The sequence below is a fragment of the Danio rerio genome, chromosome 9 (genome assembly GCF_049306965.1).
Source record: "Danio rerio strain Tuebingen ecotype United States chromosome 9, GRCz12tu, whole genome shotgun sequence".
In the NCBI taxonomy this organism is placed as follows: domain Eukaryota; kingdom Metazoa; phylum Chordata; class Actinopteri; order Cypriniformes; family Danionidae; genus Danio; species Danio rerio.
Window position 1 is genome coordinate 34,594,863 of NC_133184.1, and position 19,042 is coordinate 34,613,904.

Here is a 19,042-nt window from a genome sequence, read left to right on the forward strand (position 1 = left end):
GTTTGTGTTCACCCAATACTCTGACACAAAAATGTTCATAAAACAAAAAAGATACATGATTATACATTTATAAATAAATGTGAATTAAACAGTTTAATAAGTCTTGTAAGGAGAGATTTTCATTTTATTAATCTTTAAATAAATATTTTAATTTGTTCTCAAAAGTTGAGCGAAACTCCTATGGGTTTGGATTGACAGGGTGATAAATAAGAATAAGGGTAAACTTTAACCCATTAACAAGAATCTAACCTTCCATCACAGTGAGATTACAGTGTACAAGACTAGTTCTAAGCTCACATCTAAAATCTAACTGGCTGTCAGGAATGTTTTTCCAGGACCAACAACAACCTTGTTGACTCAGAAACAATCAGAACTCATAAAGTAACTAAGGGTTACCCAAAGTAATCTATAACATTCTGTGGAGTTCATTTAAATATGAAAAAATGTAGAAGTAGCTGTCTGAATATAGTAGAAATATGTAGAGCATATAAGTAAGGGTTAAAGGCTTCAAGTTCAAACAGGTGTCACAATGTGTTTAGTCAATCACCTGATTTAGCAGGAGTACAAGGCTGGACTCGAGGGCAGGAGGGCAGCCCATCTGGGGATCCACACACGCTCCCAGCAGGCTTAGCAGTGGCTGCAGGACTGCACTGTGCAGGAGCAGGGGCTGATGTGACTGTCCGATTAGCATCTCGAACAGTTTCAACAGCTCCAGCTGACTGTCCGGATCCAGTCCACGGCATACATGCCACTGTACCAACTCTTCCAGTATGTTCTCCGCCACCACCATCTCCAGAATAGGACCCATTGCTGCAGACATTTGACAAGCTACGATCACATAAAGCAGCGTCTTAATAGATATTTGACCAGACAATTGTTTGGAGCTCACAGGAGAGAGTTTTAACCTGGTGAGTCAATGTCTCCCCCTGCTGGTCTCTCTTCAGCTAGCAGGCACAGCATCTGATCTGTGTGATTACGAACCGCTGTGAGATCATCTGCAAAACCTCCCACTGAAGACTCTCTCTGTTTCAACACCCCCGACACCTGACAGGGGAACAGAGAACAGTTAAATTCTACATGTGATAAAGTTATAAGGAACAAGTATATACACAGGCACTATATGCAATATAAGCACAAATGTTTACTAACATGCACCAAATCATGAATACTTTACACTTAAAATATAAAAACTATAGGGCTGCATAATATAGTTTCAGCATCAATATCGCAATGTGTGCATCTGCAATAGTCATGTTGCAAGACATGCAATGTGGAGAAGGGATTATAGATGACCAGAAACCAAAACACGAGTTTTTTGTAGAAACTGCAGAATTAAACAATAATAGATTGACAATTAATTATCTGCATGTGTTTTTTAAGGTTTGTGACTATGTGAGCATTTTAAAAGAATTTAAAACATTTTAATAGCCCATAGTAGTTTAATAAAAGAAAGATACTTTTTACTAAATTGTTTATCTGAATACTGTTAGTCTTTGCCCAGAAAACCACAAAGCACTGTTAGTTTTACTTTATTGTTTGCTCTATTGTTTATTTATGATTGTAGTTTGTTTATGTATATAACAAATTACATAAAATAATTATATTTCACTCCCCAACAATACCGTCCTAATCAATTTAAATTAAAGACCTTTCAAATAAAGCTATTCAAGTCATCTAGTGAAATTGTATTTGTGTCACAATATATATTACACAGGAAAAAAATCTCAATGTCAAATTTTTCCAATATTATGCAGCCCTAAAAACTATATTCACATAAAATGCACATTCTTAAATCACTTTGCAAAAAATATATAATAATAAAAATGGTTTTGCAACATAAATATGTCAAAAATTAAAACTGTCAAGCAATCAATTTGTTTTAGTCATACCCAAAAATCAGAGCATTCATTTTAACCCTATAAAACAGTATAATAGTTAATGATTCACAATTAAAATCTGAGAACTATATTCCTTATATTCATATTCATTCCCAATCTTAATCACTTCACAAATAAAACAAGTTTTTGGAATATAGAAATAACGAAAGAAAACTAACTAAGTGGTTATTTAGTCATAAACTAATGAATAAATAAAATGCAGAGTATTCATTTTCCCTTATAAAACACTCACATTTGAAATATTTGTAGAGCATCTAAATTATTAACACAAACAAAACATTCAGCATAATACGATCAATGTCAACCTCACGTCACACGCATCTCACATATGTGAAAATATATAAAGAATACATACAAATATAATGAATATAATACACTTTATATTGTAACTAATGTCAAAATAAACCCATACTAGGCAGAAGCAAATTAGATTTACTTTTAAATTCTCAAGCCAACATTGATTTTTATTTGTGACATACAGTTGAATTATTAGCCCCCATTTTGATTTTTTTTTCCTTTTTTAAATATTACCCAAATCAAGTTTAAAAGAACAAGGACATTTTCACAGTATGTCTGATAATATTTGTTCTTCAGAAGAAAATCTTAATTGTTTTATTTTGGCAAGAATAAAAGCAGTTAATTTAAAAAAAATCCATTTTAAGGTCAAAATTATTAGCCCCTTTAAGCTATATTTTTCGCGATATTGTATAACAATGGTTTGTTCTGTAGACTAACTTGCCTAACTACCCTAACTTGCCTCTTTAACCTAATTAACCTAGTTAAGGGTTTAAATGTCACTTTAAGCTGTATAGAATTGTCTTAAAAAATATCTAGTAAAATATTATTTACTGTCATTATGGCAAAGATAAAATAACTCTGTTATTAGAAATTAGTTATTAAATCTATTATGTTTAAAAATGTGTTTAAAAAAAATCTTCTCTACGTTAAACCAAAATTGGGGAAAAAAATAAACAGGGGGCCAAATCGTTCAGACTTCAACTGTACATGTGTAATTTATATGATATAGACCATTTCAATGTTACAATGTCACTGGCCCATGAACATTTTCTGCTTGTTGCCAAACCATCATCAATCATATCTTTACTTAATGTTACAATGGCTGCCATACAATTATTCATCAAAATGCGGACCATTTTGGATTCTTGGAAGCTTTGGAAATTAAAAATGTAACACAAGAAAAAGGGACCAATGTTAAAAAAAGTCAGGTCCATATATATATATATATATATATATATATATATATATATATATATATATATATATATATATATATATATATATATATATATATATATACATACATACAAGAAAAAACAAATACTTTGGAAGTCAGTGGTTCTGTTGTCTGACTTTTAGGAGTCAGGTAAAAAGTATTATGGTATAAAAAAAAATAATGCCCCTCAAATCCAATAATATTAAATATAGGACAACTTCAATGTAAAACAGTCAACAAAAGTTCTGCTTTTACATTATACATGATTAATACACAACTCCTAACAGATCAAGAGGGCATATAAGGTTCCATATATGCATGTTATGTGAAAAAGTGTCTGTGCAGTTTCTCACCTGTCTCCAGTGGTTCTCAAACACCATCAGACAGGTCTCAGGGTCGGCAGTGCATGGGCTAGACGGGGCTGCATGTCGACCAGTCCTAGTGCCTGGACCCCTTGGATTTAATCTACTTAGCCAGCTCATTTTAGAACTCAGTCTGATCCAAACTTAATCAAAAGGTCAACAGGGAAAGAATAAAAGGGGAGAGGGGGAAAAGAATAGAGAGGGAGAAAAAAGGGAAAAGGGGGTGGGGAGGGAGGTAAGGCGACTCACAAAAAAGGTGTCCAAAAATCAAGTGACGAGGAGTCCAGCTTGAAGAAATAAAAGAGGTAAAAGCATAGAAAGTGATGGATCCTGCTGAGGATTGCAGCAACAGTCACTGAACACCAGTGATCAGTGTGTGAGCATGCGATGTTTGTCTGCACTCCCTGTCATCCAGTTTGCTATCGGCACTATACTCCATACCGATACACCGACTCCTCCACACACACCTGCAGGGACAGAGAGAGAGAGAGAAAGGTCAGTGATGACACATTCACACCTGCAGGTAAAAACACAAACTGAGGCGGTGTGAAGTTTTCTGTGGGAGATCAAAAGGACATGGAACTGCATATACAGAGTTGCAACTATTTTGATGATCAACCTATTTTAACCTGATTAACATACACTACCAGTTGTATATATTTAACTACTTTTCTGATTTTTTTGAAGGGTCTATATGTATTGAATGTACAATATCATGATTTATAAATATGTTCATTCATTCATTTATTCATTTTCTTTTCGGCTTAGTCCCTTTATTAATCTCGGATCGCCACAGCAGAATGAACCGCCAACTTATCCAGCATATGTTTTACACAGCAGATGCCCTTGCAGCTGCAATCCATCACTGGGAAACATCCATACACACACATTTACCCATACACTGCAGACAATTTAGCTTACCCAGTTCACCTATACCACATGTATTTGGACTTTGGGGAAAACCGGAGCACCCGGAGGAAACCCATGCTAACACGGGGACAACATGAAATCTCCACACAGAAACGCCAACTGATCCAGCCGAGGCTCGAACCAGCAACCTTCTTGCTGTGAAGCGATCTTATTAACCACATGAGCATTTGCACTACAAAGAGTAATCCATTTTAAAGAAAAGTAGTGGTCTAAAGTAGACAAGCTCAAAATGTTCCCTTCTCCATTTACTCTAGTATTTAGAATTGCCCAGTGATATTTGGATTAACCACCCCGCATTTTATGACCCGATGTAAAGTGAAATCAATACCCTTTGTCAGAAAGGAATCACTTAAACTGATCAAAATAGATAAAACACTGGTGTAATGGCTGCTGAAAATACAGTTCAGATGCAAAAACCTCTAAGTGACATCTGTAATTTTCTTATGTTTATGTTCAGATATTTCATGTTAAAAGTGATGAAAATAATCTATTCTTTGCCATAAAAGTGAAATTACTGAATTAAGACATAGAAGGCCGAGTAAAATGCTAATATTGGAAGACAGGACACTTCTGATTACACTTCTGCATCTGAACTCTTCATATATTTGCCAACATGGGCATACATTTTATTTTTTAAAAACGAGTTAAAATAAAAAACTTAAACTGGTATAATATTTCACACTATTATGTTTTTGGTGTATTTCTGATCAAATAAAAGTAATCTGTTGTATTTAAGAATTTAAAACATGTATAAAAAAAACATACATCTAAAATTTCCCTAAAATATGCACAATGATGTAAATTATTACCTTAACAGTACTAAATAGCATTAATAATAGAAGATTATTGGAAACAATTTTGAATAAACAGATTTTAGCCAATAGGCAAACATTTTCAAAAGTGTAAAGAACACAAATAGGCTGTATAATTAAACTGCATTTAATTTGGCAGTTTCTGACAAAAATACAACCTGACATGTATGTTAAAGCAAAATATTGATACAGTTTATTGCATAAGTATTAATTGACTTATGCAAATGTTGATAAACTTCCTGGAGCAGTCTCAGTCAAGTCATGTAATGATTATTAATGTAATAAATATCCCCATTATAGAATTCATTATCTAACTGATGAACATTTAATACCAGTTTCGGTTAATACATCTAGGTTTATGTTTGGTTAATGTCTTATGTACAATCCTTAGTAGGATTTCTATTAAAACAACAAAGGACCAGTGTGCTTCAAAACACACCTAACCATGTTTACATGCACCATGAGTTACTGCTCTTATGTTTTGTTTTTTTCTTAAAAGAAGAGTAAGAAAACTTTGGTGATAAAAATAGGATTCAACACACTAGTATATCCCTGCCTCAGTCTAATCAATGTGAAACCTGGTTAATTAGCTTCACTCAATATACAACAGGCAGATGTGCTCTCAACACACAAAGCAGAAGCAGTAGCCCATACTCATCTACTGTACTTCAATGTAAGCTATATTAATCTAAACCTACCTGCAGACAACATCTTTATCGGTACGTTTCCTGTGATGATACATTGCCACAACTCTTCCTGTTGTCTAAACTTCCGGTGTAACTACTCAGTGACACTTCACAGTGTCAGCATTCCTTTGAGACGACATTCATTTTAGCATGATTACATTAGCATTGACACATTTGGCAGACAATTTCATATCATGCATTTTACATGTTGTCAAAGTACATTTTGTTAGTTTTGTTTCCCTCAAACCAAATATCTTGCTAGAAGGGTCATGGTCGAGGAAAAAGGCTTTTTTTTTAGTTTAAAAAAAGAAATAAATGTTCCCCACATTTCTAAACAGGAAGCTAAAAAAATTATATGCAGGACTCCCCAATGGCCCAGGGCCAGCGTGCGAGACGCTAGGGACAGTAGACAAGATCATAACTGGCTCGATTGCAGCTCGTCACTAAAGTTTAATTTGGCTGTGACGGTTTGTCAATTGCGTGCAAATAGGGTGCTTTCACATCTAGACGTTTGATTCAGAACCGGTTTCGTTTGCCCAGTTAGCGTGGTTCGTTTGGCATATATAAATCCCGCAATTGCGCTTAGATCCATGTCAAATAATTTAGTCTGAGATTGCCTAAATGATGAGGTCTCAGCTCGATTGAAAAACTCTGGAGTGGATAGATTGTAGTGAGAAAGCAAAACGATCCAACGAACTAAAGAACAAGGCTACATCACAGTGTATTATGGTTGTGTAATAGCCATATATACACTATATGAAGAGAGAATGAGGAGTAGAAATGAGTGAGATGACATCAATTCTACTGGTAAATGTGCATTTAATGTCAAATACGAAAGCATACTGAAATATTACTTGTGCTGTTAATTCTTTGTGAAAATTAACAAATTTCCATCTGATAATTTTTCCATACGTTACTCTTACAATATTTTGTATTAGGCCTGTTGTTTTGTTCATTTCTGCACTGACACCAATAAAGAAAGATCAACGTTGATCTGCTTCATGATCAGACTGCAGTCTCGGTTCATCTGTTATTTCTCTCTATAATTTAAGCCTATAATGCATAATTCTAGCCAAAGTTTTTTTTTTAATAAATTAATTAATTGAATAGATACAATTTTTACAATACTTGACCTTTCTATTTTTCCCTGAGCTCACATGCCAGTGTTTCCTCTTTGATTTTTTCCAGCTGTGGCAGCAAGCCTTTATTTTTACAGATCTACCAACTACATGTGGCCGTTATTATTTGAATGACAAATGTTGAGATCGCATTTATGTAATAGCCTACAGCATGCTGATCTCTTTGCTTGCGCGCCGACTTCCTCTGCTCGTGCACAAAACTTCACTGAAAAAAGTGTTGCATGCAGAACTGTTGCAAACAATTTATTTGTGTTGAATTTAAACAAACAAATTAAGTTTAATAATGTTCAACTTAATTTGTTTGTTTAAATTCAACACAAATAAATTGTTTACAACCACTTAACGTAAAAAAAATTGAGTAAATCCAAGGAACCATCTCTGAATAATTTTTTTAGTGTTCTAGCATGTCCACTTAAATATGAGTCGCTTCAAGAGCATGCAGATCTCCTTGTGCGCTGTCAAATAAACGATGCTGAATTGCGATTTAGTGCATTTATGTCTCCAGGATTTATTAGATTTGCTAGGAATATTTATGAATGTCTCTAATAGACCTACAGAGCAGAATTAATGCGTCTTGAAGTAAAGTGAAACGGCTATACGTCGTGTTTGCTGGCCTAACGCATCATGCACCTGTCAGTCAGAATTAGCACGTAACATTAAAGGGTTAAACAAATGACGCACAGCACTACTACGGTTACACAAAAGTTTGCACTGTTATAATTCACTTACCTTTTAATACGTTTAGGTGCGATTATTACCTGCTTTTAAAAAAATGTAATGTTTTGAATGAGAAGCTGTAATGTAGCCTTGGCGGGATGAATTTTTGCGTGGAACCCCGCCATGGAAGAATGAATGTAGCGGAAACCATGCATGCTATGTCCGACAAGTTTTCACAAATAAGATTATTCCTTATTCCTCCTATAGTTTTTTTTGCTCTCAATGATAAAACAATGAATGAATTTTGGAAATTATGTAAAAATGTATTTTTATTTCAAAGAGAAAGCTCTGTAATATGTGTTCGAAAGATATATTAAGGATGTGAAAGGGAGTCACAGCCACAGACTACAAGCAAAAAAACTAACTACCACATGACCTAAAAACAACAACAGGTGATTCCTAGATATCAGTAGGGCCAGACAGAATCTGCGGACATTTTTTGCTGTTTCTGTGCAGAATTTTGGTAAAAAATCTGCAGATTATGCGAAATGACTTTGGGAGTATCATAACGGAAACCTTAATATATGAAATAAAAAGTAATACCTGTTATTTAATGTTTACAATGCAAATCCAATTAGATCTACATTTTTTGGTAAACGAAGCAAGTCTCTCATATAATACATCTACTAAAATTCAGAAAATACTACTTTACAAACCATGTTGTAAATAAATCATTTAAATATTTTCATATTAGACAATATATTACAATTAAAATAAATTTAAAAACTGAATAAATATGAATTTACACACATTTACACAAGTAAATAAACAATCATTGATGGGCTAAGATCTGCTGAATTCTGCGAGCGCAGATTTCATGTGGGCATATCAGTAATAATAACTGACACATTTAGAGTAATCTTGAGGATACAATTAGAGCAAATGAATGCACCAGCCCTTGCAATTATGACAAACAAACATCATTTGAAAAACCACTCAAAAGATTTAAAGTATTTCAAAAGGTGATTGAGTTTATTTTGATTCCTACCACACATTGTAAAACCCAGACAGTCAACTTAATCGAATGAAATGAGTGTAGTTAACTCAAAATTGACTGAAAGTTATTTCTACTCATTTGAAAAGAGTTTTGAACTCAGTGCTGAAGGTAATGAGTTAATTAAATACCTCTTTACTTCAACTTAAATGGAGTAGCTTCACAGCACTCATATAGATTAGTTTAACTTAAATGGCTTGTTGCAATCGGTTTACTCATACGGTTTGAGTTGCCTTAGCTTATTGGGGTGTACAGTACTCAGTTGGTTTGAGTTCTCTTCATTTATTAAGTTTTACTGGGCTCAAATTGCTTCATTTACTCAAATGGATTAAGTTCACAGTCCTCATTAGGATTAGTTATTAAACTTAAATGGTTTGTTGCAATCGGTTTCCTCAAACGGTTTGAGTTACCTTAACTTATGGGGTTTAGTGCTTTAAAAAACTAATTTTACATTTGCATATCTGCGATCATTTTAATAAATTATATGATCTGATAAGTTTTAAGTGTGCAACAAACAAACACAGAGGCAGCATAAACAGATTAAATAACAAACTTCATCAAAAAAAACCTCAAAAGCTCATTTTTAAGGAAGCACTGAACACACACACTCCACCCCGCCATTCAATAAAAACTTCCTTGACCATTACAAGTACAGCTTCCTTCCCTACAAGAACTCCCTCATCCCAAGAAAGACATTTAACAATTCAAATGACATAATGCTGTAGAAACTGTCTCTCGAGGAAGGGAGGGAGGAACCATGCGTCACAAACTTAAGGGGGATACAAAGACTTCTTGGTACTGTAGATTGGACACTATGAGTCACAGGCAAATTCAACTACAGCAAGATCCCATGTTCCAGACCAAGTCAAACAACATCCACTTACGAGTGCAGTTTCTAGCCAGCAAAGAGGCAGTTCGATAGCCTGGCATAGTTTTTAATTAGATGAGTGTTTCTTAGAGCACACAAAGCCCTGCTGACCACCACTACGCCAGTCATGCTAGTCAATCACTCACTAGTAATCTTGCTCCTGTGCTAAATTATACTGTGTCAGCACACTCTCATCTTATATTTTGTGTAATATAACTGAATTGCTCCTATAAAGGCATATGCAAAAAGACTATACTATGATGTTTATTGTCAAATAAATTACATAAAATATATTATAGACAACCTGAATTCATACATAAAGTCACCTGATTTTAAGTCGCAACTGGTCAAAAATAAATCAGAAGTGGCTTATATGAAAGGCAAAGGCTTCTAGATTACACTTATTTTAACAAAATACATTTCTGAACATGCCTTGATTTATTTAATTAGGACAGTAAGGTGGACAGTAAGGTGTGACTTTGCTCAGACAAAAAATCTTGTCACTTAACAGAAATAATTTACAGTATAGAATATAAAGTCATGGTGCAGTGAAAAAAAATTAATAACTCTGCAATGACTCAAATAACTTAATAAAGTCATCTGGAATGGCAATAAAGCGTTCTTGCAGGACTCCCAGAGTTCAACAACATTCTTTGGATTCATCTTCAATGGCTCATTCTTCATCTTACCCTAGACATGCTTAATAATGTTCATATTTGGTGAGTGGGCTGGCCAATCCTGGAGCATCTTGACCTTTTTGCTTTCAGTAACTTTGATGTGGAGGCTGAAGCATGAGAAGGAGTGCTATCCTGCTTCTCCTGTTGTTTGTAATGTAATGGGCACCACAAACCATGATTTTTCCTCCACTAAACTTGACTGATATCTGTGAAAAACTTGGGTTCATGCGGGTTCCAATTAGGATTGGGCGATGTTGACCAATTTGGCATTGTACAATGTCTAAAGTGAAACATCGCCATGGACGATGGCATCGTTGTCGTAGGCAGAGGTGAATTAATTATTATTAAATAATGAATTTTAAAAAAATTATTATTTGTAGCCTACTGTTTCAACTACCTGACCAGCATAGTCTTAGTTTTACCCATAAAACAAATTATAAATAAATAAAGATAAGTTGCACACAAATTACCACCTGTCAATCACTTTTTCCACATGAGGTTGGTCGGTAAAAAAGGTGCACAACCAACAGTATCTGAGGTTTTCACTAAAATTACTAGTGTGAAAGTGAAAGACTGAAGCAGTGTACTGATGCTGTGACACGTCACCTGATAGATTCAAAGACCGAAGAGTCGTTAGATAGAGACAAGATGAATTCAATATCACGTTTAACAACTATAGTGAGACGCGATTCAGCGGTACATCCTTGATAAAATGTCCGACGTGCACTGCTCACTGGAGCTCAGACAAGCACATGACAGAGCGTGTGGTCATGTTATGTGCGTTTTCAGCTGACAGAGGGCTGTTCAGAAATGCTAGGTAAATCAGGGTGTGGATGTGGATCACTTTTGTTATAAAATGCCATTTTAACACTAAGACATAATAGTGTAAACCGGGCATAAGTGTGTATTTTTCACGAGCGGGTTAGCAACGGGGGCGAGAATCAGCGATGCCGGTTCAGCATTGTGTTGTCTATTGGCCATCGGCGATGGACGATGGCATCGTCTATCGGCCCAGCCCTAGTTTCAATAGGTTTTCTGCAGTATTTGTGATGATTGGAATGCAGTTCAACAGATGATTACCTTCAGCCACCTTTTCAAATGATCAACTAGATGTCAAGTTATTATTTGCTGCTCTTACCACTGGGATCGACGACAATACTTTTGTCAGGTAGTTTGTATGTATTTACCATATTATCTTTTAAATTTAACAGTATTCTCAGAGGAATTAAGAATGTAAAATAAAAATATTAAACAAACCAAAATTATTGTCCCATTCATTCAACATTCATTAGAAATATCAAGCCTAAATTAACTAAAGCGAAACTGAAAGTTAGCAAGTGGGAAATGTGCTATAAATTGTAACTCATTTAATATCACAAATTTCAAATAATGAAAAAATAGCATATATCTGAAATAGAGCTGCACTATTCTGGCTAAAATGAGAATCGCAATTTTTTTTTTTCCTAAAATAAAATCACGACTTTCTTACGATTCTGTAGATATAAAATAAAGGTTAATATAAGTGGGCTTTATTATTGTTATTCTCAAACATGTGGTAAACAGCAATAGCTGTACTGTTGGTTAAAATGCTAAATTTTGTATAGACTTGGAATGGTGGGAATTGGATACTTTTTGGGCTGGAATCAGTCAGCTACATCTGGCTGTGTGCGCTTTCGGTATCATTTTCACTACTAAGAGCAGTTTACTTCCCGCACGGCTCCCAAACAATCACTCTGTGCCACAAACTGAATGCTATGTACAACTTCATTACCTGTTATTCACAGCATATGCAGGTTTTGTCCACTAAAGTAAACTTCATTCAGAGGCACGCATGCGCACCCGCCCTCCCTATGTTAACAGCTGATGGTCAGCTCACGTCACATGTGATTTTACGGTCCCAAATACATTATGAAGACAGAAATGACATTTTTGAGGTGAATTGTATCTTATAAATACAGCATGTGACTCTTTCAACACCATTTGAAGGTGTCCACATTGCTGAACAACGTATGGGAAACAATGTGAGGACTTGCGTGGCCACTTTTTGCTTCTCTCCAGAACTTAAAAATATGATTGACAAAAATGCTGAATTAAGATCATCTAGAGAGCAGGGGTCACCAATCCTGGTCCTGGAGGGCCGGTGTCCCTGCAGGTTTTAGCTCCATCTTGCCTCAACACACCTGCCTGGATGTTTTAAGTATACCTTGTAAGATCTTGATTAGCTTGTTCAGGTGTGTTTGATTAGGGTTGAAGATAAAATCTGCAGGACACCGGCCCTCCAGGAACAAGTTTGGTGACCACTGATCTAGAGGGTCGAATCGATTGCATTATACACGCATGTTAAAAAGAAGTTACACAGCTACTGGAGATGCTCCGATCGATCAGCCAGAGATCAGTATCGGCCGATAATCACATTTATTGACTCGATTGGTACTCGCTGATCCGATGAACCGATCACAAGTGTTTGTGTGGAGATGATAAGAGTTACACAAAACAGTTACACAAAAGTGTGACTTGTCCAATTTAAAATGAGAAGCCGGTTTGTTAAACTATATGTTCTGTTACATAAACAACAAAAGACCACAAATGAAAATTCACAAAACACTTTCACAACACACAACAAGCTTTAAATATCAAACTCAAGCTTATAATCAATACTAGCTCCCACACCAATCGAAAAAGTTATTTGCATGCTTCTTAGTATACTGATATTGTCACCTGCTTCCCACCTGCCGGCTTTTAGTCATAATTTTGTCATAAATGCTTTGCTTTCAACAACACTGCAGCACAACACAACCAGTGGGCTGATTCCATAACGGGACAAAACAGTGGCGATTATCTGAGCAGTCCAGAGAGTCAGTCAGCTCTGCCTGCTTACTGACTGCTTAATGCCCCAAGGAGAACAGTCAGCTCCTTGTGTTTCACCCTGATTTCTTTATCGACCTGCAACCACAAACACCACAAATGCACACTACTGCCGTATCATGATTCAGATCTATGTGTTTTAAAACAAGCACAAACAGTTGTGACTAATAGTAGAATGCACTTTTTAAGAAATTGTATTTTAAGTTACCATAAAGGCCCTGACACAACAAGCCGATCCTTGATCAGTTTATTTTTTTGTGGTGCATTCCATTCAGTCTGTACCAGTCAAACCCCATTCTGGAGCCTTTTGGGCAACTGAGCACGTTAAAGAAGAGTTAACCCAAAAATGAAAACTCCATAATTTACACCCTGCTTTACTAGCTGAAAACCTATTTGAGTTTCTTTCTTCTAACATAAAAAAGATATTTTAAACAATGCAGAACTTCCATAGTCATTTTATTCAATACTTCATCCTTTGTGTTAAATAGAAGAAAGAAACTCGTAAAGGTGTAAAACCACAGTTAATGTTGAGGTCATTTTCATTTTTGTGTCCAAGAACTCTTTAAATCTGCATCAAGTGGATAGCTCTGTTTGGCTGATTGTCAGTTAACAGAAAAAATCTGTGAATAAGAAAAAAGCGAGAGTGATGAAAGTGAGCAAAGAAGTCAGACAGGCAATCATCTGAACTGAGCATTTCAATATGTGAATATATTCCTAAAGACAAGAGCCATTTGGAATAACAAAAGTCATTAATATTACTCATAATCAAAATGGAATATGCATTTTATGGTTTGAATGTATGCAGCACAGCTTTCAATTTTTAATGACAAATACAGAACTTGCAGGCATAGGCTGTATCAGCTATTTGGCCATAGTCTTCATGAAAAAAACACAAGGCGCTAACCCAGTCAGATTTTGTCACTGCTAGTTCTTCATTGTCAGTTTGGTGTGTCATGGCCTTCAGAATCAACATATCATCGTTAAGGATGACCATGCTATAACGCAATAACATTTCCCCTACAGTAAGGACACCTAGAGGTGACACCTGCATTACATGCATAAAGATGCATTCACAAGTCATTAATGCAAAGTATACTGCTTATTCTGTAACTTATATAATAAGCCTTCTTGGATGTAATTAATAATTCCTTTAAAGTCAAAAAGTATTATTTGCACCTTAGGGCACCTAAAATTTATTAATTCTTTTTGTGTAGATAACTGAACAAAAAATCCATTAAAATAAAGATACAAATTATACCGAACAAATTGTTTCAATGTTTCCTGTTGCTATTTTGGGTTTTTAATCTATTTTTTTTGTCTCATCAAGTAGCAATCCATAGTAATTGAAAATTTCACTTTGTGAATTATTCTTTTAAAGAGACTGTGCAGATATTTTGGCTACTCAATCATATCAACAGGAACAGAAATGAACCGGTTCAGATGTGCATTCAAACTGAAGCGTTAGAAAACATGCAATAGGCTACCATAAAATGGCGTGAATTCTACACAGTTTTGCGACCTTAAAGTGCTCCACAGATTATTAAAATAAAATAGTCTATCGTTGCACAAACGTCTGAGCATTTAGGGACTTTCCCACATGCAATGGTTTGTAATGGTTTGTAGATAAACCATTATTGACGACACTACAGTATACAAACTACAGTGACACTGCCAGTATTTTAGAGCCAGTATCACGATACTACCATAACCAGTAAACCGTGCAACCCCTAGTAAGAGGTTCAGGCATACTCCCGCCATCCAGGTCAGTTTCGTGGACACACATATGACATTAAAAATGCAATGTTTATGGGCTGGAAGCTGATTTCTTTTTTTTTTTTTTTTACTTTGTAAACCTCAATAACTGACCTCAATTATAAATATTTCACATAATTTATGTGAAACAGCATCATTACTGCAGTTTTTTACATTTAATAGAACTTTTTAAAGCAAGTTTAGCAAAAATCCAAATCAAAAGTACATTAATAGTTTACAAAATATATTCTTTCACGCCACAGCATGTACTCTGTTCAGAAAAGGTATGAAAAAATTTGAAATAGACAAACATTACTTTACTGGCATTTATTAAACCTAGATGCCCATAAATGGCAATTTAAAGTGGAACCTAATCTACAGATGTGTGGAAAATGCACTATAAAACTTAAGTTTTACTCATGTACTTTAATTATTTATTCTCAGATGTTTCAGATGATTTTTAAAACATTATTATATACAGTTTAAGTCTGAATTATTAGCCCACTTGTTTATTTTTTCCCCAATTTCTGTTTAATGACGAGAAGATTTTTTTCAGCACATTACTAAACATAATAGTTTTAATAACTAATTTCTATTAACTGATTTCTTTTATCTTTGCCATGATGACAGTCAATAATATTTGACTAGATATTTTTCAAGACACTACTATACAGCTTAAAGAGACATTTAAAGTTTTAACTAGGTTAATTAGGTTAACTAGGCAGGTTAGGGTAATTAGGCAAGTTATTGTATAACGATGGTTTGTTCTATAGGCAACCGAAAAAATATATATCTTAAAGGGGCTAATAATTTTGACCTTAAAATTTTTTATTTTTTATTTGAAACTGATTTTATTCTAGCCAAACCAAAAGAAATAAGACTTTCTCCAGAAAAAAAAAATATTATCAGACATACTGTAAAAATTTCCTTGCTCTGTTAAACATCATTTGGGAAATGATTAAAAAAGAAAAAAAAAATCAAAAGGGGGCTGATAATTCTGACGTTAATTGTATATTCTAATCTAAAAAAATGGAGCAAGTGCTGATAAGACATTGTATACTTAGAGATACACATAGTAAAATTAGGCTTTATTATGAAACCCAGTACAATATATACAAAATAAATAAGAAAATAATTGTTATCTGACTTTGCATTTGACCTATATCACAGTCCCAGGATGTTTGAGAATGTGACAGCAAGGAAAATGGGTGGAGAAAAAAAAAGAGAGAGAGCGGGGGAGGGAGGGAGGGAGAGAGAAAGAGAGAGAAAGAGAGAGAGAGAGAGAGAGAGAGAGAGAGAGAGAGAGAGAGAGAGAGAAATACATCTCTCTCTCTCGCTCTCTCTCTTATTCTCCCTGAGGTCACTGAATCATTAGCCAGGTGTCTGTCTTGGCAGCTCACAGGTAAAGTCGTAATGGTAGGTTAGCAGATCAGGAGTAGCTAAACAAGCAAGTGAATTACTAGAATCACAAGAGTGCATTCTTTTAGATGTTGGTAACCTAATGGTTAAGGATATCTGCTGTTAACAATAAGGAAAAAACTGGATATTTTCAGATTTTTAATCGCTAAACTCCTGATCAAAACATTTAAGTCAACCTGCACTGTCCATAATGTATCCTATGCATAAAGATTACTGCTTGAATCCAACTAACTATTTAGCTAAAGAAAAACATTCCAGCTTAATATTAAACAAGGTTGTTTCCTCCAAGTCTAAGCCAAGGTTTTTCAACAGAAAGAGCATTTGAGAGTATCTATTTTTGCGACCAAATCCTTGTGTGGTGTGGTCTGTACACTTAATCATGGATGCATGCATGTATGATTAAGTTTTTATGCCACTGCAAATACTTTTTACATTTAGATCCATGTTAGCATGTTTTATATTTTTAAGAATAAATGAATAATAAACTATAAGGACTAACTTTATCAGAATCATTTTAAAGAGTGTTAACCACTGAGTTGGAACAAAGAAAAAACATGACTGAAGAAGTAATAGCAAGAGAAAGAATGACAGCAAGTTTGTTTGCACTATATACAGGTCACATTCATTCCTTGGGTTTTAATCATCAAGAGTACAAAGTTCAGTCATTCTGACACTAAAATGAGATTAGGACTGTTGCAGTATGGGTAGAACTAACAAATGAAGCTAATTCACACACATACACACACACACACACACGCACACAAGACATTCTACCAGAAATGTACATATTCTGTCCCTCAAATAAAAACATAAATACAGTGAATAAAAACTATTATGTAATTCATTTGGTTCTCAGATTTCTATATTAAAAACACTTTACAAATGTAAAAACCCTGGCATTGTTCTTGTCCTTAGCCCAATTGAACCAACAGCTTTAATAGTTTTGTTATGCCAGTATATGTCATTAAGAAAAAATATTCTTTAGAAATAGCAAGTTCAAGTTGTTATCATTCACATCAAATGAGTAAAAACATGAAAATATAAATTATTCTACAAATAAATAAATGGAAATATATAATACAAATAAAATTAATAATTGTCCCCATGTCCCAGTCCTGTCACATCAACATAAAATGCATGCAATACATATTTAAGGCTATGACTTGAAAGTGACATAATTTGATGAAGTAGAAGCTGACAGTGATCAAGGATGCATTCTATCATTGAATTGTATTATTTTATGCTTGTTTTCTATGATTTATATGAGGACAACAAGCTTAAGTCAGACCAAGTCACATTTTTTTACTAGTACATTCATCAAAAAACAAAAATAAATCACAGAAATACAAAAAGAAATGTTAAATACATCTATGAATCTAATGCTAATGCTAAAATTTGTTTATAAGTCTAATTAGCATGGGCTTCATAAACTACTTAAATAGGCTTTTTACGAACGAAAGATGCCAAAAGAAAGACTCAAAGAAGCTGACACCAAAGGCTGTTGCCATAATCATAGATTTTTTCAAACTTAGGATCTGAAAACAAAAAATATAAGACTTCATAAGCAGACGTATGGTCTGACTCACTTAAAATACAAGTTACTTGCAAAATAAACCACATGATTACATATTTGGCCCGAAATTATGCACCATAATAGGCACTAGCTCCAAAAGCCAAGTTTTGAGTACTCAGGTTAAACAACAACAACATAGCAGTCATTTTAAAACCTCAGACTTGTGACTTGAAATATTTTACCGGCCAAACCTGGGATCACCACATGAGTAATTACAATAAAGCTGCACAGGTCAAAAGCCACTTACAACAGCTGTAAACAACCCTTGAACAGAATCGCTTTACTTCTTCATACCAAGATGATGACCTAGAAATACCTAACCAGCTGTCAATAGCACAATTCAAGTTTAAGTGAATGAGGCTCCCTCTTTCTCACTTTCAGTACGAGTATGTGTCACGCTACACATTCCCACGCAGTGATGTGTCGTTTTAAACACACACTGGTCACGGAACGGTTAAGAACCGTTATTCTATCTGCTTAATGTCAAGTGGGACAACGTACATTAAACCCATTTCTGGATGTTTTCATTATTTATAAGGCCTACGCATATTTCCTTTCACTGGCAGTTTTATTCCTCGCCTCATCTGTGTGGAGTTTCAACGTTAACCGTACGGTGAGCTCGCAACGGGTCAGATTTGATTTGACGCTGTCCGAGCTTGCGAGCCGAGCGGGAAACGGGTAACGGGACAACACAGCGCGAAACCACCATTATAAACGGAGCAGAAAATACTTACGCGAGCGAACGCAGTTTTCCTCCTTGTCCTCTATTGTAACCTGTCAGTCCTCAAACAGCGAATCTGAGATTTCTCAACCTCTCCCTTCGTCCCGCAGCCATCTTTCTCCACAGACTCCACGGACACACCTACGCGCACGGGACGCGGTGACGTCACACTGGAGGGTGGCGGCCATAGCTGGAGCTCTGTTGTTTTGCTCGGAGCGCCACCGCCGGCGAAGTTGGCGAATTGAAAAAGCGGAGTATGAATATTAATCATATTAACCCGAACTTGCGCTGCTTTTAAAATTGCGTGTGCAATTTTAGAACACAGAATATACAAGCGCAATATCAACATTATATTGACATCCAATGAAGTACAATATAAGAAAAAAAAATACAAT

At 35.1% G+C, this 19,042-nt stretch overlaps 1 protein-coding gene across 5 annotated transcripts in view; it reads right to left on the minus strand.

Annotated features, from left to right (window-relative positions):
- The window catches only part of fhip1b (FHF complex subunit HOOK interacting protein 1B), a 34,459-nt gene extending 15,673 nt beyond the window's left edge, over window positions 1-18,786 (minus strand). For 2 of the 5 annotated variants that reach the window (XM_005167654.6, XM_021478579.3), the window contains exons 1-4: window positions 18,661-18,786; window positions 3,486-3,961; window positions 906-1,044; window positions 548-810 (exon numbers count right to left, since the gene is read on the minus strand). In XM_005167654.6, the coding sequence (XP_005167711.1) occupies window positions 548-810; window positions 906-1,044; window positions 3,486-3,614 (531 nt within the window). In that variant the 5' untranslated portion in view covers window positions 3,615-3,961; window positions 18,661-18,786. Of the gene's footprint in view, window positions 1-547; window positions 829-905; window positions 1,045-3,485; window positions 3,962-18,660 lie in introns of those variants that run through there. The other 3 variants (XM_009304715.5, XM_021478578.3, NM_001130857.1) reach the window with 2 other exon arrangements.
- Between the last annotated feature and the right edge of the window lie 256 nt (window positions 18,787-19,042).